This window comes from Drosophila arizonae, chromosome X (genome assembly GCF_054131065.1).
Source record: "Drosophila arizonae isolate 15081-1271.41 chromosome X, UAZ_ARI_1.0, whole genome shotgun sequence".
In the NCBI taxonomy this organism is placed as follows: Eukaryota; Metazoa; Arthropoda; class Insecta; order Diptera; family Drosophilidae; genus Drosophila; species Drosophila arizonae.
Window position 1 is genome coordinate 30,539,222 of NC_142927.1, and position 20,039 is coordinate 30,559,260.

The following is a 20,039-nucleotide window of genomic DNA, read 5'->3' on the forward strand; positions in this document are numbered from 1 at the left end:
GAATCAAGTTAAAAGTAATACCAGCAGAAGTGATATCCCTACTACAAGAACCACTTATAGAAATACCTTCGGAAAATAATGAAGTGGATTCGTCAGACGAGGAAGATGAGGGTGAACTTGAGGTCATTGCTTCAGAAGATGAATATTTTGAGCTAGAATAAAGTAAACCTAATTAAAAATTTGTTAAATTGATCTATTCTTTTAAATATATTTACTTAAATTTCATTTCTTTATAATTATTTTTTTCTTTTTTAAAATAAAAAATAAAAAAAAGTATTTTATGCAACATTCACCAATATCGGCCAGATCGGTTATATGGCAGCTATATGAAATAATGCCCCAAATCATATAAAACTTGGTAGGTCATCTAAGGAGCGTAAAATATTCATACAATCCAAATTTCAATGGAATAGCTTTCAATTTAGAGTTTATGCCAAAAAAAAACTTTAAAAAAACCACTGTGCAGCCGTACAAAAAAGTAAAAGATCGATGGATGCCCAACTGAGTGTCTTAACTCCTTACTTACCAGAAGAAGCATTTGCTCTGTATATAGATTTCGGTTCCACAAAGCATACATACAATCTGATATCTTAATATCTCAAGTTTAAATAAATATATATATTTAAATATATATATAGATATTTATATTTATATATTTATATTTATATATATATATATATTTATATTTATATTTATATTTATATTTATATTTATATTTATATTTATATTTATATTTATATTTATATTTATATTTATATTTATATTATTTATATTTATTTATATTTATATTTATATTTTATATTTATATTTATATTTATATTTATTTATATTTATATTATATTTCTATTTATATTTATATTTATATTTCTATTTATATTTATATTTCTTTATATTATATTTTATTTATTTACATTTATATTTATATTTTGTATATAGTATATTATTATAAATTAAGAAATAAATATTATAAAATAAGAAACCACTCAAAAGGTGAGTGCTACCTCACTCGCTTTTCTGCTATTTACAAAAGCAGCGATTATAGAATTCTCAAACGGTTCAAGCATGGCGAGGGTGGCATAAGAGACTCAATAGAGCTGGCAGCTTATAAATAGTGGGTCACTGCGGAATTTTCTATTTTTGTTAATTTGGAATAACTTGTCTATGATAAGCTTAATCCAAGAAACAAATAGCTGAAAAATAAACCAATTATTTTTTAAATATTGTAATAGCTGATGCACGTACAAGCCCCATAAGCTAGATTGACGAAAAAATAAGCTAGAATAAGCTGAAAGTTTACAAAGAAAAAAAGCTTGAAAATAATCAGACCATAATGACACATGGAAAATTGTATTTTTCTCTTTTTTTGTAGAAATGATATAATTTCGTCTGCTTCATTATTTTGTTCAGAATATTTCTCTGACAACTGTATCAGACAGAAATATTTGCCAGGAATGTTGTAATTATGACAACATTTGCCATGCCGTCGCATCCATATCTATAACATTATGGTTCCTACGAGGATTCAATATTATCAGGAAGTCTGCGTTTAAAAATCCGATTAATATACATATATCATTAAATTAAAATCAAATTAACGCTTACCCCTCTCTGAGTTGAATAATTAACTCCCTAATGAAGTTTTTACAGTCCTTTCTGATTTCAAATTTTTCTTCCAAATATTTTGATGATTTCCTTCTCAAAGGCATACCCCATAAATAGGTCAGAAACTACATGTTCTTCCAAATTATCTTTTAAAATATCTATTTTCACTTCGTCCGGAATTATGATCGAACTCAGAGCATTGATTGTCGTTATAACTTCATTAAGAGTCAACCTTCTCGCCTTGGAACAATTTGTTAAGATTTTGAATATTTTTATACTCATTCACGAAAGTGAATTAGTATTATGGTTTTGTGCAATGTGCGTCTATCCGTATGAACGCAATCTATTTCGGCGCTATTGAAGCTAGAGACTTGATCACATACTCGTGTATATCTCCGATTTATAAAGTGTTAAAATTTTCCCGAATGCATTTTCCGATATGCCAGAAATCATGTTAGTTGAAGAGCTAGAAAGCTGAAATTTGGTATGTAGGTCCGCGTCGACCACCTTAGATCATTTCATATTTACCTAGCAACTTTGTCACACTTATATTAGTTGACTCATCCAATAAAAAGCTAAATTTGGACGCTCCTATGTCTATCCGCAAATCTTCATTAAAATGGACTGTAATCAATTGTTTATTATTTGCGTACACTTTGTTCGCTTTAACTTTATGTCGACAGCCGCGGTACACGCTTTAAACTGTTCGACACACAGTTGAGACAAATGGTCGATAGGCATGGCCGAGTGCTCAGCAATATATAAACAAAGTCTAGCCTCCTGCTCCTCTGTTTTGAATGATTTTCTAACAAAAGGTATTTTGTTAGTTTGTGCCATGCCTTCACTAGATGCAAAGATACACATTTCTATAGTTGCACTTTGGCACTTTGCGTAGCCACTCCTTAAATTCAGGGCACTTTGCAATTTCTTCTTTGCGATTTCTCGATAAACATGACTAATCAAAAAACATTGTTTTGGACTAAATTGTTTAAGTCAAAATAAGCCAAATGAAATTTGAAATAAGCTAGATCTCAAGCTATAAGCTATTCATTCATTTTCCAAGCTTTTTGATTTCAAAATATTCTAATATCTATCAAAATATTTAGCTTGAAATAAGCCAAAGTGGCAACAGTGCACTATATATAGTAAAGGCTATTCGGCTGTGGTTGTTGTTCTTTCAAATATCAAGACTCGTGTAGCTAGTGAACGCAAAGGAAACTTTAAGTGCATTTTTTCAAAAAGAGCAAGAACGAGCAATAAAGGGTTTTAATACCATAAACTATACATATAGCTTAGTAACTTCTCATTATTAATTGCATGTTTTGATATGCACTTTTTAATTAAAATTTTTAGATTTTTTGCTTAATATACAATCAGCAATAACACTGGACAATTACAAATACCTTGGGCTTTATTTTGCTTTTATATTTTGTTAATTTTAAAAGAAAACAATAATAATTTGAGCACTTGCAATAGCAGAAAATTTTTTGTGTCAATTTTTATAACAAAATGCTTCAACTTCAGTAAGTTTCCCGAGCGCTCACGGAGCAACTTACTGAACTACAGGGCGATATTACGTTCGCAACAATGCCATAAATGAAAATGGTAAGCAGCAGCACCGCATCCACACACAGCAGTTACGATTCTATTTCCGGGTTGAATTGGCAGTAACGACTCACTCACGCATACGCCAAGCTTGGTAATGAACGAGGAGACAGGAATGCAGATGACAATTACAGCTTTGTTGCGGCGGTCGGAGAAAACTCAGATGCCTGCCAGTAATCCGTTGATTCTTTCTCCACGGTCAACGTATGGCTACAGGAGCAATACAAACATCGTACATGAGTTCCTTATCCGAACTCCGAGGTTGATTACAGCAGCTCTACTGCGAGCACAGTTAGCCTGGATGACTCTAAACATTGTGAATGTCTAGAGGCCACCCTGGCGACCACACGTCCGTAAATCGGGCAAGTCTTAGAGAGCATATGATGCCCCGCAGATAAACCCTTAAAACTGCAGTTCCTGCAATGTACAGAATTTCTGCAGCCCAAGGCATGGTGCCCCGATTGTCCGCATCGCTTGCATATGCCTCCTTCATCCTGCATCCTGCCACTTTGTGGTCAAAACTGACACACCTGTGGCAAGCATAGGTCGGCGTCATCGGATGTCAGCGGAAGGATATCGAGCGCCTTCGTCTCCAGCTCCAGTTGTACGTTGAACGTAGGCCCAACGTCGCTGTTTCATGGCTTCGAAGAAATCTTGACCGACTTCTCGAACGCTTCATTGGAGCAGTGTCCGAAGAAGTGCTTCTTGAAGCACTACTACACAGGCAGCCAGAGATCGCTTATCGTGAAACGCACGAAATAAGCACTTGCAGGCAATAAAATAAAATTTGCACGACAGAAAAAACACAACCGTTCGCGGCGACGATCAGAAGCAAACGGGAGGACGAACAGAATCCTTGATTTGTTTAACGTGACGTGTACCCCGATGGGGGTTTACAACCACGGTACTCGCATGTGCCACATATGTGACACATAGTACAGCGGGTGAAAATAATATGTCCACCAACGCCCCTAAAAGAACGCTTTTAGCTACCAACTCGAATTATGCTGTCATTCAATTCCCTCTTGGATTGAGGCGAGGCCTATCATAACCTCTGCTGACCACGGGTACAGCTTCCGGCTGTGGTCCAAATACACATTGGACCCAGCGGCTGTGCTCCGACTATTACCACGATACTCCCACTAAAGGGGGCCAACCTCACTGGGCTAGCCTCGGACACTAGCCCATCCCGTGGTTCAATTTTCAAATCTGTTACAATTTGCAGCTTTGATCGGCTGAATGCAGTCCGCGACTACTGCCCAATTTGGTTTCCGACAACCAGGAGCTGGGTTAGCACCGGCGGCACCTCCGAAGAGATAACCTACCAGATTAAGGCTCTAGTCCGCCCTTCGACGCCTCCAGAATTGGATTTGTCTTCCAGATTAAGGCTCTGGTCAGCCCTTCGACTCTCTCCGAGAAGAGAGTCTGCCAGATTGAGGCCTTGGTCGGTTCTTCGAATCATCTAAAATCTTCCAAATTTATGGACTTTGGTCTGACCTGCGATTTGGCCACGAGGGGCGTATCTTCCAGATTGATGGTGATGATGATGATGATTGTGAAACTGAAGTCGGGGGGCTGTATACGATGCTGACATCCGGGATGAACTTATACGTAACACGGCCGTCTTCGCTGTCATCCCACTGGAGCTGCCACTCACGCTATAAGCATTCGTCCAGTAGGGCTCTTCTCATAGTACGATCAAGGGTCGAAACGTCTTGACCGTCTTGACCCTCTATCATCGGGTAGCTCCTCTTCAGCTTAAACTGCATAACGTTACGCGTCGCAGCAAGGTCCAGCGGTGGAGCTCCAGCCAGCACCTCAAGGGCATCTGTAGATACCGTTCGGCACGCAGGCAAACATCCTAATAGGATGATGCGTTGTCAGTCAATGTGTAGTACACGGGTCAGAGCTCCGACGACTCCGGCCAGCCGATCGCGTAGAGACGCCAGCCAGCCGATCGCGTAGAGACGCGATATGCGGGAGAAAACTAAACCGCTCGTCAGCCGTGATGCCAAGGTAACGGTATTGCGTCCACATACCATAAATTTGCACCTGCCAATCTTACGGCTGGATTCCTGCCAGCCGACAGCTTTCCCTTAAGGAGCATCGTCGCAGTCTTCGTTGCCGAGACTGAGACGCCTACCTCTATACCCCATCCTCCAACTATCTCCATTAGTTGGGCGCCTGTGAGCTCCAGTTGGGATCTGGAATTCCCCTCGACGAGCAGCAGCAAGTCATCAGCATATGCACTAAATGTGCAGTGCGCTTCAAAGCGGAGCAGAAGAACATCCATCAAGATGTTCCATATAAATGGACCACTGATAGACCCCTGCGGGCAGCCACGTGAGACGTTCACATTAACTTCACCAAAGCTGCTGATGATGCTGGCATTTCGGTCCGAAAATAAGCTGCGCCAGATCCCAATTTCCCTGCATCCTAGATCCGATAGTCGGCGTAACGCTGCGTCCCATTCGACATGTTCGAATGCTCCTTTGAAGTCAATGAAGATTCCGTACGTATCGAGCCGGGCTGGCTTCGATGCTACTCACAACATGTCTCCAGGCATCCTCGACGCAGCGTCCAGGGCGAAAACCGAATTGCCATCGACTCTCGCCCGTGAGCACCTCTTTCACGCGGTTCACCATGATCCCTTCCAGCACTTTACCAAAAACAGGCAGTAGGCAGATGCCTCGATATGACGCTGGATCGCTCCTGTCTTTATCGAGGCCTTTGAGGAGCGCAACCACACGTGGGCGCTTCCACTCAAAGGGAAAGTATCCATCTGCCAGGCAGCGGGAGTACAACGCTGTCATGTGCTCCAGAATTGCCCGCCAGGCCGCTTTGACCATACCCCCAGTGATGCTGTTCCAGCGAAGGCAACCGATATCGGTGCACGTCTTGCGGCCTCGGCATACCTTGTAGACTGATCCCCATGGGTCATCCTGATGCTCGCCAACAAATCGTTTCCAGTCTTCCTCCTTCGTCTTAAGTATCATCCTCTCGTATTTCTTTCGGGTGATCCTGAAATGCAAGGCAAGGGCACTAGCACTATCACTTTGAATGCGGCGCGCATGTTGAAGCCAGCCAACACGACGTCTAGCTTGCGGTTGTCGACGCCCAAACAAAGTGTCGTTCACCTGATGGACCAGGGAGCGCAGTGCAGCCACTTGTTCATCCGATGTCATAAGATGAAAGTTCTCCAGGGGGATTTCCATAGATGCAGTCCTCAACTCATCACAGAAACGCCGCCAGTCAGCATTCTGAAGTTTCCACGAGGGCACAGGAGCATAGCTCTCAACTGTGTTTTCCGGATCAAGCGTCACTACAACAGTGATGATGTCGTGGTCGCTTAAATCCCACTCGCTTACACTCCAGTCATACGTTGCCCACGTAGACGCCGAATCACTGGCAATGGTTGCGTCAATATCGCTCCGCGCCCTGCGATTATCAAACGTGTATACACTACTACGAACATTCAGCACGCCGGCTCGACTTCCCTGAATCCAATCAGCTAGCAGCTCACCCCGCTGCCTGTTCAGGTAGCCCCGAGAGCGCTCGGGTAACTTACTGAACCACAGGGGGGATACTGCATTTGCATCAAGGCCATAGATGACAGGCGTGCGGCTGACTAGTCGCAGCACCGCATCCATGTATAGTAGGTATGGTTCCATTTCTGTGTTAAATTGGCAGTATACGGAGGTTAGGAAAATCGAGCCGAAGTTTCCCGACACACTCACGCATACGCCAAACTCGGTTATGAGCGAGGAGACAGGCATGCAGATGACCTACGGGTCATCTACGATAATTGCAGCTTTGTTGCATCGGTCGGAGAAGACTCACATGCCTGCCGGTAATCCGGTGATCCTTCATCCACGGTCAACGTATGGCTCCTGTAGCAATGCGAACATCGTCCTTGAGTGCCTCATCCGAACTCCAAGGACGATAACGGCAGCTCGGCTGCGACCGCAGTTAGCCTGGATGATGTTAAACATTATTAATGTTTAGCAGCCACCCTGGCGAGCACACGTCCGTAAATCGGCAAGTCTCAGAGAGCATATGATGCCCCGCGGGTAAACCCTTGAAACTGCAGTTCTTGCAATGCACAGGATTCCTGCAGCCCGAGACACGATACCCCGAATGTCCGCATCGCTTACATACTTGTTCCTTCATCCGACATGTCGCTATTTTGTGATCAAAACTGAAATACCTAAAGCAAGCGTAAGTCGGGGTCAGCGGGTACCAGCGGAAAGAGAACCACTCTACGTAGATCCTTTCAGAATCCTCCAGGATGTCCAGCGCCTTCCTTTCCAGCTCCAGTTGAACGTTGACCGTGGGTCCATCGTCGCTGTTCCATGGCTTTGAGGCAATCTTAACCGACTTTTCAAACGCTGCACTGGAGCAGTGTCCGAGGAAGACCCTCCATGAACTGCTTCGGCGTGATGTTGCTGTCAACATTAACCACGTTAATCTTGGGCCGCATTGCAGCATTCTCCTTGACATCGAGGCCAACTTCTTTAAACTTTGGATTCGTAAGAACCCTCCGTATTTCGCCAACAGATGGCGTGCGAATAATCGCACCGCCACGTTTCAGCTCACGCACCTCGTGAACGCGGACACCTAGTGCGGGCGCAACTTCCTTTCGGACACGCTCAGCAACTTGCAGAGGCGTCTCCTCCGGGTTGCTGGACGTCACGATCGCTGACCACGTTTCCGCAACTTTGCGGGCCCGAGGAGCAGCAATCGGAGCTGCGGCTGCAGTTGCAGGGACGGCGGCGTAAGAAGTGGCGAGGACAGCACTCACTTGTGGGGCAGCGACCAGTGGGCGGGTCTGCGCGGCGGCTTCCAGTTCCTTTATCCTGCCATACATGTCAAGCACCAACTCATGGTACTTGGCCACCAGATCCAAGACACTCAGTGCAACGGTGCTGGGCACTCCATCGGCGACGACAGCTCTCCTGAGCTTCTTCTCGATCCAATGCCTTGGGAGATGGCAGATGTTGCAGAAGGGGCAGCAGCAGCATGGTCGGCAGCGTGGTCAGCAGGGGCAACGGGGGTAGCAGGGGTAACAGGGGCAAAAGATGGGGCATCCGAGTCATCGGCATGCTCCTTCTTATCTGCGCGAGCGACTCAGTGACTATAAATATAGTACCCTCTTGGCTGGAAGATGTCTTCCTCGACAGCTTCCACCTTCTACCAACAGAAGTTGGCACCAAATAAGCATCGCTTCCGCCACTTGCTTCGCCGAAGCTGCTATGGCCAGCAGCAACATTTCCAGTAAAAGGTCACGTAATGTTTACCAAATTTGCCAATATTATAAATATTGTTAATTTTCTTTGTTTTCCGCACTCCCCGCGCTCCGCGGTCGCACAAGAGCAAGTCAGTATATAATAATTTATTAATTATTATTTAATATTAGCCACTGTTTATTTTATTTATTTATTTTTAAATTTCCACACGCGCACTCGAAAAACACGTCCGCACCAGTCGGCTGTCAGAAGCAGTCCATGGGCTTGACGCCCGCTCTAGAGTCGCGGGTCGTATTTGCCTTTGCTTGCGTTATACATTCTAAGAAGAAGAAAGGAACCCGTTGTTGCTCATCTTTTTCACGACTATTTTGTAGCTGAGTTGCTGATCTACCCACTTCTTGAACGCTACACTGTAGTAGTGTCTAGTGCTGGAGATACATCGATGTTTGATGACATCGATGTTTCGATGTTTTTCAATCCAAAACATCGATGTATCGATGAAAAATCGGAATTTTTTTTTATTATAAATGAATTCAATGTTTACATTCTTAATAAAATTAAATTATATATTTTCGTTTGTAATCCATTTCAAAACTTAAAAATAAAAAAGAAACAATAACAAAAGTAAATAAAAAATAAAAAATATATCACTCCATCAGTCTTTTTTTTTTAAATTATCGTATTTTAAGATCTGCAATTACATTGTTATTAATATCATTATTTAAAATTAATCTAAGTATGGGAAACTTACCATCTCATATTCTAATGGGTCTCATTTAAGACCCAATCGTTTTTGTTGATGAACACCAGTATGTCAACATTTTTTGACTTCAGCGAGCTTCTTTTTTCGCTTACAAGTAGTCCAGCTTTGCTGAACATCCTCTCACTCTCCATAGAGGTTGCTGGCACGCATAAATATTTCTTAGCGCATTTTACGACTGGCTTGTCATTTGAGATCTGCAAATAAAATATCAATATAATTTTAAATCATCTTATATCTGAGAAACATTACCTTCCAATAGTCTAATGGACTGGATGATGATGATAAATTTTCGGACATAAAATATTGACGAAGTGCCAAAATAGAGTCCACTCGTCCACTCCGTACTTTTTTTGAAATATTTTCTTCCAAGAACTCAAAAAGCTCTGGTTCTGTAGAGCTGCAGTTCGGTGCTGGCAAGCATTGTATGTCGTTAGTGGGAGACGCGGGCAAAACGGAGTAGAGGGTAGCAAGCTCATTTTCTAAAATTTTTTGGGATTCGCTGGCATTCGCAATCGACAGAAAGCCCTCCTTTTTGAATCTGGGATCCAGAAGAGTTGCTATTCGCGTGACTGTGCGTTTTTCGTATTGCATAAGTCTTTGTCGAATTCCTTCCATTAATGAATTGTATGCCTCACGACCATCATCAGAGACCAGTCGGACATTAATTTTTTCTAAATTATGTATAAGTCCGTATACAATTGGAATAATTATTGATGTTGTCACTGAACTACTCGATGATGCCCTTTTTGTCGCGTGGTCAAAAGGAGCGAGTAGAAGCTTTAAGTCCTCCAACACAAGAATCTCGTCCGCAGATAGTGGCAACACTGCTTTTGGGGTGTTCAGCAGTACCTTTGCGATGGCGACATGAGTACTTAAAATGCGCTTTACCATATAAAAAGCACTATTCCACCTTGTGGGACACTCCTGTTTTAAATTATAGGGCTTCTCTATTTTTTGCTCGTCTCTAAATTTGGCATACGCTATAGAGCTGTTCTTGAAAAACGACACAATACTCTTGCATTTCCCTATTACGTTTTTAATTTTTTCTTTGGATAAACAGCCTTGGACAACCAAGTTTATGCAGTGCGCAAAGCATGGCACGTGCCGTTTTTGTAACAGTTCGCAAGCTTTGATCATACTTCTGGCGTTATCCGTCACTACTGCAGTCACTTTTTCAATTACTTGCCATTCTATCAGGACTTCACGCAGGGTTAGGGATATGTTATCGGCTGAATGATTAGTCTCGTCTAAGAGTTTTTTGGTGGACAAAACTGCTGAGCGTAACATAAAGTTTTCTGTAATAAAATGGCACGTGACTGTAAGATAACTTTCGTTAGCACGTGAGGTCCAGCAATCAGTTGTTATAGCGCAGTGTTCCACGCGATCAAGGATAGACTTGAGATTTTCTCTCATTTTTTTATAGAGATCTGTCATGCAAGAATCCCGCAACTTCGATCTAGATGGCAACTCATATCTTGGATCAAGAGCTTTGACAAGGTGTCGGAATCCTTTGTTCTCGACAACCGAAAATGGTCGCATATCTGAACTTATGTAGTACATCAGCGCACTGTCGAGAGCTTTCTTCCTATTTAAAGACGGTTCATATTTTTTATCTATAAACGATAAAATAGACCCTGTCTCCTTAGGAAGCTCGCTTATAGTTAGCGTCGGATGCATTCGCTTTAAGTGGCCAGATAAATTACTGGTATTGCCACTTGTAAGATATACTTTTCCACATTTTAGGCATTTTGCTGAACCATTACACGATTTGGTAAAAAATTTCCACACCTCCGACTGTCCATACCTTGTCCTTTTTACTTGTGTTTCTCCTTCGTCAATGTCTGTTGATTTGCGATCTACACAAAAATAACACATACATATATGTACATATGCAGAAATATAAATATAATTGAATGCTAATAATACCTTTGCCACTAGCGTCTCTCAAAAACTTATCCATTGCCTACCAGCACCAATATCCTACAAAAATAATAAATAAAAAATAAAAGAAAGAAATAAATAAATGCAAATTTGTTCTTACCAAGCTCACAACACGATTTTTGCTTAATGTAAAGAAACCAGTAAATTTAGTGGTGGGAATATTTATACACAACATCGATCATCGAAAAACAAACATCGATGTTTCTCATTTTATTTCAAACATCGATGTATCGATATTACATCGATGTTGCGCCCAGCACTAGTAGTGTCCAAAGAAGTGGTACTTGACGAATCGTTCCATAAAATGCTTCGGGGTAATGCAGCTCCAACTCCTTCATCCTGTCGAGCATCTCCGGTATGTACTCTTGGAATTTCGATGAGTCATTCAGCACGCTGAGACGAGTGGACGGACGTCGACGGCACCTCCTGGGGGCCGGGTAGCAGTGATAGCACCGCCAAGGGCAGCAGCAGCAACAGCAACGGTGGCATCAGCGGGGTAGCAGAGGTGACACTGGCTATGATGGCGGCCCAAGCTGTCTACCCAGCAAAGCAGCAAAACGATATTTGCTGATCCGTGAGTTTAAAAAGTAAAAAATAGGTATAGTTAGTAATATTTGCAAAGCTGTCGCTAATGACTTGTAAGATTCTTGTCCCAATGAAATATTTAACAGAAGCTGTTCAGGCGAGAATCCAATTACTCAACGTTTTTCTTCGCTCTTTTTTTGTAAAAGTAGGACGTCTTGAATATCGTTTAACAAGTCTTTGTTGTCTACGAGTATGTCACCTGGATAAAAATCGTTAGCTATTTTTTAGATTTTCCAAAAAAAAAAAAACAAATGAAACTATATATATTAGCCCAAAGTAAGATCATTAATCAGTGGTGGTTATAAACTATTTATACATTTTACCATTTTTCTTTGCAAAAGCCAATTGCTATTATTCTTAATAGATTGTACACCTTTTACTTGGCACATTTTGCCAAGAATCTTTTGCATTGGAGCTAAATAAATAAATGCTTACTTTTCTACGAATTTGTACGAATACCTTTAAAAATAATACGTTTGATTAATGAACAGTCGATTCCTTTTCAGCGATTATTTGAAATTAATAATCGTGCAGCTTCAATAACACCGCTCTCCACTGAAGAACTAATTGTTTCAGCGTCTTTGATATGAAACACCTGCGAATTGTTTCAAAATTTTAAATTGTAAGAAAGGGAGGGGGAGGGGAGCGAATGAGTTTATTGTCCCGGGCGCTCAATGTTCTCACACACACAACCACATTTACACTCGCGTTCCCAAAGATCGCTTATCGCAGAATGCCGGAAATGCCGGAATGGCGTCACATACCGTAGATTTGCAAATCTGACGGCGGGATTCCTGCTGGCTGACAGTTTTCCCTTAAGGAGCATCGTCGCAGTCTTCGTTGCCGAGACTGAGACGCCTACCTCTATACCCCATCCTCCAACTATCTCCATTAGTTGGGCGCCTGTGAGCTCCAGTTGGGATCTGGAATTCCCCTCGACGAGCAGCAGCAAGTCATCAGCATATGCACTAAATGTGCAGTGCGCTTCAAAGCGGAGCAGAAGAACATCCATCAAGATGTTCCATATAAATGGACCACTGATAGACCCCTGCGGGCAGCCACGTGAGACGTTCACATTAACTTCACCAAAGCTGCTGATGATGCTGGCATTTCGGTCCGAAAATAAGCTGCGCCAGATCCCAATTTCCCTGCATCCTAGATCCGATAGTCGGCGTAACGCTGCGTCCCATTCGACATGTTCGAATGCTCCTTTGAAGTCAATGAAGATTCCGTATGTATCGAGCCGGGCTGGCTTCGATGCTACTCACAACATGTCTCCAGGCATCCTCGACGCAGCGTCCAGGGCGAAAACCGAATTGCCATCGACTCTCGCCCGTGAGCACCTCTTTCACGCGGTTCACCATGATCCCTTCCAGCACTTTACCAAAAACAGGCAGTAGGCAGATGCCTCGATATGACGCTGGATCGCTCCTGTCTTTATCGAGGCCTTTGAGGAGCGCAACCACACGTGGGCGCTTCCACTCAAAGGGAAAGTATCCATCTGCCAGGCAGCGGGAGTACAACGCTGTCATGTGCTCCAGAATTGCCCGCCAGGCCGCTTTGACCATACCCCCAGTGATGCTGTTCCAGCGAAGGCAACCGATATCGGTGCACGTCTTGCGGCCTCGGCATACCTTGTAGACTGATCCCCATGGGTCATCCTGATGCTCGCCAACAAATCGTTTCCAGTCTTCCTCCTTCGTCTTAAGTATCATCCTCTCGTATTTCTTTCGGGTGATCCTGAAATGCAAGGCAAGGGCACTAGCACTATCACTTTGAATGCGGCGCGCATGTTGAAGCCAGCCAACACGACGTCTAGCTTGCGGTTGTCGACGCCCAAACAAAGTGTCGTTCACCTGATGGACCAGGGAGCGCAGTGCAGCCACTTGTTCATCCGATGTCATAAGATGAAAGTTCTCCAGGGGGATTTCCATAGATGCAGTCCTCAACTCATCACAGAAACGCCGCCAGTCAGCATTCTGAAGTTTCCACGAGGGCACAGGAGCATAGCTCTCAACTGTGTTTTCCGGATCAAGCGTCACTACAACAGTGATGATGTCGTGGTCGCTTAAATCCCACTCGCTTACACTCCAGTCATACGTTGCCCACGTAGACGCCGAATCACTGGCAATGGTTGCGTCAATATCGCTCCGCGCCCTGCGATTATCAAACGTGTATACACTACTACGAACATTCAGCACGCCGGCTCGACTTCCCTGAATCCAATCAGCTAGCAGCTCACCCCGCTGCCTGTTCAGGTAGCCCCGAGAGCGCTCGGGTAACTTACTGAACCACAGGGGGGATACTGCATTTGCATCAAGGCCATAGATGACAGGCGTGCGGCTGACTAGTCGCAGCACCGCATCCATGTATAGTAGGTATGGTTCCATTTCTGTGTTAAATTGGCAGTATACGGAGGTTAGGAAAATCGAGCCGAAGTTTCCCGACACACTCACGCATACGCCAAACTCGGTTATGAGCGAGGAGACAGGCATGCAGATGACCTACGGGTCATCTACGATAATTGCAGCTTTGTTGCATCGGTCGGAGAAGACTCACATGCCTGCCGGTAATCCGGTGATCCTTCATCCACGGTCAACGTATGGCTCCTGTAGCAATGCGAACATCGTCCTTGAGTGCCTCATCCGAACTCCAAGGACGATAACGGCAGCTCGGCTGCGACCGCAGTTAGCCTGGATGATGTTAAACATTATTAATGTTTAGCAGCCACCCTGGCGAGCACACGTCCGTAAATCGGCAAGTCTCAGAGAGCATATGATGCCCCGCGGGTAAACCCTTGAAACTGCAGTTCCTGCAATGCACAGGATTCCTGCAGCCCGAGACACGATACCCCGAATGTCCGCATCGCTTACATACTTGTTCCTTCATCCGACATGTCGCTATTTTGTGATCAAAACTGAAATACCTAAAGCAAGCGTAAGTCGGGGTCAGCGGGTACCAGCGGAAAGAGAACCACTCTACGTAGATCCTTTCAGAATCCTCCAGGATGTCCAGCGCCTTCCTTTCCAGCTCCAGTTGAACGTTGACCGTGGGTCCATCGTCGCTGTTCCATGGCTTTGAGGCAATCTTAACCGACTTTTCAAACGCTGCACTGGAGCAGTGTCCGAGGAAGACCCTCCATGAACTGCTTCGGCGTGATGTTGCTGTCAACATTAACCACGTTAATCTTGGGCCGCATTGCAGCATTCTCCTTGACATCGAGGCCAACTTCTTTAAACTTTGGATTCGTAAGAACCCTCCGTATTTCGCCAACAGATGGCGTGCGAATAATCGCACCGCCACGTTTCAGCTCACGCACCTCGTGAACGCGGACACCTAGTGCGGGCGCAACTTCCTTTCGGACACGCTCAGCAACTTGCAGAGGCGTCTCCTCCGGGTTGCTGGACGTCACGATCGCTGACCACGTTTCCGCAACTTTGCGGGCCCGAAGAGCAGCAATCGGAGCTGCGGCTGCAGTTGCAGGGACGGCGGCGTAAGAAGTGGCGAGGACAGCACTCACTTGTGGGGCAGCGACCAGTGGGCGGGTCTGCGCGGCGGCTTCCAGTTCCTTTATCCTGCCATACATGTCAAGCACCAACTCATGGTACTTGGCCACCAGATCCAAGACACTCAGTGCAACGGTGCTGGGCACTCCATCGGCGACGACAGCTCTCCTGAGCTTCTTCTCGATGGCCAACATTTGTTGGACCATTGAGTTGGAGCTCACCTCCTTACGTCCTCCAGGTTGGTCAGCTGCAGCTTCCTCTCCAATGCCTTGGGAGATGGCAGATGTTGCAGAAGGGGCAGCAGCAGCATGGTCGGCAGCGTGGTCAGCAGGGGCAACGGGGGTAGCAGGGGTAACAGGGGCAAAAGATGGGGCATCCGAGTCATCGGCATGCTCCTTCTTATCTGCGCGAGCGACTCAGTGACTATAAATATAGTACCCTCTTGGCTGGAAGATGTCTTCCTCGACAGCTTCCACCTTCTACCAACAGAAGTTGGCACCAAATAAGCATCGCTTCCGCCACTTGCTTCGCCGAAGCTGCTATGGCCAGCAGCAACATTTCCAGTAAAAGGTCACGTAATGTTTACCAAATTTGCCAATATTATAAATATTGTTAATTTTCTTTGTTTTCCGCACTCCCCGCGCTCCGCGGTCGCACAAGAGCAAGTCAGTATATAATAATTTATTAATTATTATTTAATATTAGCCACTGTTTATTTTATTTATTTATTTTTAAATTTCCACACGCGCACTCGAAAAACACGTCCGCACCAGTCGGCTGTCAGAAGCAGTCCATGGGCTTGACGCCCGCTCTAGAGTCGCGGGTCGTATTTGCCTTTGCTTGCGTTATACATTCTAAGAAGAAGAAAGGAACCCGTTGTTGCTCATCTTTTTCACGACTATTTTGTAGCTGAGTTGCTGATCTACCCACTTCTTGAACGCTACACTGTAGTAGTGTCTAGTGCTGGAGATACATCGATGTTTGATGACATCGATGTTTCGATGTTTTTCAATCCAAAACATCGATGTATCGATGAAAAATCGGAATTTTTTTTTATTATAAATGAATTCAATGTTTACATTCTTAATAAAATTAAATTATATATTTTCGTTTGTAATCCATTTCAAAACTTAAAAATAAAAAAGAAACAATAACAAAAGTAAATAAAAAATAAAAAATATATCACTCCATCAGTCTTTTTTTTTTAAATTATCGTATTTTAAGATCTGCAATTACATTGTTATTAATATCATTATTTAAAATTAATCTAAGTATGGGAAACTTACCATCTCATATTCTAATGGGTCTCATTTAAGACCCAATCGTTTTTGTTGATGAACACCAGTATGTCAACATTTTTTGACTTCAGCGAGCTTCTTTTTTCGCTTACAAGTAGTCCAGCTTTGCTGAACATCCTCTCACTCTCCATAGAGGTTGCTGGCACGCATAAATATTTCTTAGCGCATTTTACGACTGGCTTGTCATTTGAGATCTGCAAATAAAATATCAATATAATTTTAAATCATCTTATATCTGAGAAACATTACCTTCCAATAGTCTAATGGACTGGATGATGATGATAAATTTTCGGACATAAAATATTGACGAAGTGCCAAAATAGAGTCCACTCGTCCACTCCGTACTTTTTTTGAAATATTTTCTTCCAAGAACTCAAAAAGCTCTGGTTCTGTAGAGCTGCAGTTCGGTGCTGGCAAGCATTGTATGTCGTTAGTGGGAGACGCGGGCAAAACGGAGTAGAGGGTAGCAAGCTCATTTTCTAAAATTTTTTGGGATTCGCTGGCATTCGCAATCGACAGAAAGCCCTCCTTTTTGAATCTGGGATCCAGAAGAGTTGCTATTCGCGTGACTGTGCGTTTTTCGTATTGCATAAGTCTTTGTCGAATTCCTTCCATTAATGAATTGTATGCCTCACGACCATCATCAGAGACCAGTCGGACATTAATTTTTTCTAAATTATGTATAAGTCCGTATACAATTGGAATAATTATTGATGTTGTCACTGAACTACTCGATGATGCCCTTTTTGTCGCGTGGTCAAAAGGAGCGAGTAGAAGCTTTAAGTCCTCCAACACAAGAATCTCGTCCGCAGATAGTGGCAACACTGCTTTTGGGGTGTTCAGCAGTACCTTTGCGATGGCGACATGAGTACTTAAAATGCGCTTTACCATATAAAAAGCACTATTCCACCTTGTGGGACACTCCTGTTTTAAATTATAGGGCTTCTCTATTTTTTGCTCGTCTCTAAATTTGGCATACGCTATAGAGCTGTTCTTGAAAAACGACACAATACTCTTGCATTTCCCTATTACGTTTTTAATTTTTTCTTTGGATAAACAGCCTTGGACAACCAAGTTTATGCAGTGCGCAAAGCATGGCACGTGCCGTTTTTGTAACAGTTCGCAAGCTTTGATCATACTTCTGGCGTTATCCGTCACTACTGCAGTCACTTTTTCAATTACTTGCCATTCTATCAGGACTTCACGCAGGGTTAGGGATATGTTATCGGCTGAATGATTAGTCTCGTCTAAGAGTTTTTTGGTGGACAAAACTGCTGAGCGTAACATAAAGTTTTCTGTAATAAAATGGCACGTGACTGTAAGATAACTTTCGTTAGCACGTGAGGTCCAGCAATCAGTTGTTATAGCGCAGTGTTCCACGCGATCAAGGATAGACTTGAGATTTTCTCTCATTTTTTTATAGAGATCTGTCATGCAAGAATCCCGCAACTTCGATCTAGATGGCAACTCATATCTTGGATCAAGAGCTTTGACAAGGTGTCGGAATCCTTTGTTCTCAACAACCGAAAATGGTCGCATATCTGAACTTATGTAGTACATCAGCGCACTGTCGAGAGCTTTCTTCCTATTTAAAGACGGTTCATATTTTTTATCTATAAACGATAAAATAGACCCTGTCTCCTTAGGAAGCTCGCTTATAGTTAGCGTCGGATGCATTCGCTTTAAGTGGCCAGATAAATTACTGGTATTGCCACTTGTAAGATATACTTTTCCACATTTTAGGCATTTTGCTGAACCATTACACGATTTGGTAAAAAATTTCCACACCTCCGACTGTCCATACCTTGTCCTTTTTACTTGTGTTTCTCCTTCGTCAATGTCTGTTGATTTGCGATCTACACAAAAATAACACATACATATATGTACATATGCAGAAATATAAATATAATTGAATGCTAATAATACCTTTGCCACTAGCGTCTCTCAAAAACTTATCCATTGCCTACCAGCACCAATATCCTACAAAAATAATAAATAAAAAATAAAAGAAAGAAATAAATAAATGCAAATTTGTTCTTACCAAGCTCACAACACGATTTTTGCTTAATGTAAAGAAACCAGTAAATTTAGTGGTGGGAATATTTATACACAACATCGATCATCGAAAAACAAACATCGATGTTTCTCATTTTATTTCAAACATCGATGTATCGATATTACATCGATGTTGCGCCCAGCACTAGTAGTGTCCAAAGAAGTGGTACTTGACGAATCGTTCCATAAAATGCTTCGGGGTAATGCAGCTCCAACTCCTTCATCCTGTCGAGCATCTCCGGTATGTACTCTTGGAATTTCGATGAGTCATTCAGCACGCTGAGACGAGTGGACGGACGTCGACGGCACCTCCTGGGGGCCGGGTAGCAGTGATAGCACCGCCAAGGGCAGCAGCAGCAACAGCAACGGTGGCATCAGCGGGGTAGCAGAGGTGACACTGGCTATGATGGCGGCCCAAGCTGTCTACCCAGCAAAGCAGCAAAACGATATTTGCTGATCCGTGAGTTTAAAAAGTAAAAAATAGGTATAGTTAGTAATATTTGCAAAGCTGTCGCTAATGACTTGTAAGATTCTTGTCCCAATGAAATATTTAACAGAAGCTGTTCAGGCGAGAATCCAATTACTCAACGTTTTTCTTCGCTCTTTTTTTGTAAAAGTAGGACGTCTTGAATATCGTTTAACAAGTCTTTGTTGTCTACGAGTATGTCACCTGGATAAAAATCGTTAGCTATTTTTTAGATTTTCCAAAAAAAAAAAAAACAAATGAAACTATATATATTAGCCCAAAGTAAGATCATTAATCAGTGGTGGTTATAAACTATTTATACATTTTACCATTTTTCTTTGCAAAAGCCAATTGCTATTATTCTTAATAGATTGTACACCTTTTACTTGGCACATTTTGCCAAGAATCTTTTGCATTGGAGCTAAATAAATAAATGCTTACTTTTCTACGAATTTGTACGAATACCTTTAAAAATAATACGTTTGATTAATGAACAGTCGATTCCTTTTCAGCGATTATTTGAAATTAATAATCGTGCAGCTTCAATAACACCGCTCTCCACTGAAGAACTAATTGTTTCAGCGTCTTTGATATGAAACACCTGCGAATTGTTTCAAAATTTTAAATTGTAAGAAAGGGAGGGGGAGGGGAGCGAATGAGTTTATTGTCCCGGGCGCTCAATGTTCTCACACACACAACCACATTTACACTCGCGTTCCCAAAGATCGCTTATCGCAGAATGCCGGAAATGCCGGAATGGCGTCACATACCGTAGATTTGCAAATCTGACGGCGGGATTCCTGCTGGCTGACAGTTTTCCCTTAAGGAGCATCGTCGCAGTCTTCGTTGCCGAGACTGAGACGCCTACCTCTATACCCCATCCTCCAACTATCTCCATTAGTTGGGCGCCTGTGAGCTCCAGTTGGGATCTGGAATTCCCCTCGACGAGCAGCAGCAAGTCATCAGCATATG

The 20,039-nt window shown here is 43.0% G+C and overlaps 2 protein-coding genes and 1 long non-coding RNA gene across 4 annotated transcripts; all 3 read right to left on the bottom strand.

The window, feature by feature from the left end:
* Positions 1–1,317: 1,317 nt before the first annotated feature.
* LOC149268140 (uncharacterized) lies at positions 1,318–2,095 on the bottom strand. The gene is made up of 2 exons (XR_016271053.1): positions 1,603–2,095; positions 1,318–1,540 (listed from the first exon to the last, which is right to left on the bottom strand). It is a non-coding gene; the product is annotated as an uncharacterized LOC149268140 (long non-coding RNA).
* Positions 2,096–8,945: 6,850 nt separating this feature from the next.
* LOC149268141 (E3 SUMO-protein ligase ZBED1-like) lies at positions 8,946–11,951 on the bottom strand. Its single transcript, XM_089474399.1, has 5 exons — positions 11,258–11,951; positions 11,143–11,196; positions 9,466–11,072; positions 9,205–9,410; positions 8,946–9,144 (listed from the first exon to the last, which is right to left on the bottom strand). Exons 2-4 carry the CDS (start codon positions 11,174–11,176, stop codon positions 9,216–9,218), a joined length of 1,836 nt encoding a protein of 611 aa, XP_089330525.1. The 5' UTR covers positions 11,177–11,196; positions 11,258–11,951; the 3' UTR covers positions 8,946–9,144; positions 9,205–9,215.
* Positions 11,952–16,275: 4,324 nt separating this feature from the next.
* LOC149268142 (E3 SUMO-protein ligase ZBED1-like) lies at positions 16,276–19,708 on the bottom strand. Of its 2 annotated transcripts, XM_089473026.1 has the most exons (5): positions 18,588–19,708; positions 18,473–18,526; positions 16,796–18,402; positions 16,535–16,740; positions 16,276–16,474 (listed from the first exon to the last, which is right to left on the bottom strand). In XM_089473026.1, exons 2-4 carry the CDS (start codon positions 18,504–18,506, stop codon positions 16,546–16,548), a joined length of 1,836 nt encoding a protein of 611 aa, XP_089329152.1. In that variant the 5' UTR covers positions 18,507–18,526; positions 18,588–19,708; the 3' UTR covers positions 16,276–16,474; positions 16,535–16,545. The 2 variants fall into 2 exon arrangements, with proteins under 2 accessions (XP_089329152.1, XP_089329153.1); XM_089473027.1 differs by having other exon boundaries at positions 18,473–19,708.
* Positions 19,709–20,039: the final 331 nt, after the last annotated feature.

Bases quoted from the DNA above. Each gene is read 5' to 3' on its own strand.
- LOC149268141 (XM_089474399.1), bottom strand. From the start codon at position 11,176: ATGGATAAGTTTTTGAGAGACGCTAGTGGCAAAG. The intron at 11,073-11,142 runs GTATTATTAGCA...ATTTTTGTGTAG, and splicing joins GAGAGACGCTAGTGGCAAAG to ATCGCAAATCAACAGACATT. The intron at 9,411-9,465 runs GTAATGTTTCTC...TTTTATTTGCAG, and splicing joins GTCCATTAGACTATTGGAAG to ATCTCAAATGACAAGCCAGT.
- LOC149268142 (XM_089473026.1), bottom strand. From the start codon at position 18,506: ATGGATAAGTTTTTGAGAGACGCTAGTGGCAAAG. The intron at 18,403-18,472 runs GTATTATTAGCA...ATTTTTGTGTAG, and splicing joins GAGAGACGCTAGTGGCAAAG to ATCGCAAATCAACAGACATT. The intron at 16,741-16,795 runs GTAATGTTTCTC...TTTTATTTGCAG, and splicing joins GTCCATTAGACTATTGGAAG to ATCTCAAATGACAAGCCAGT.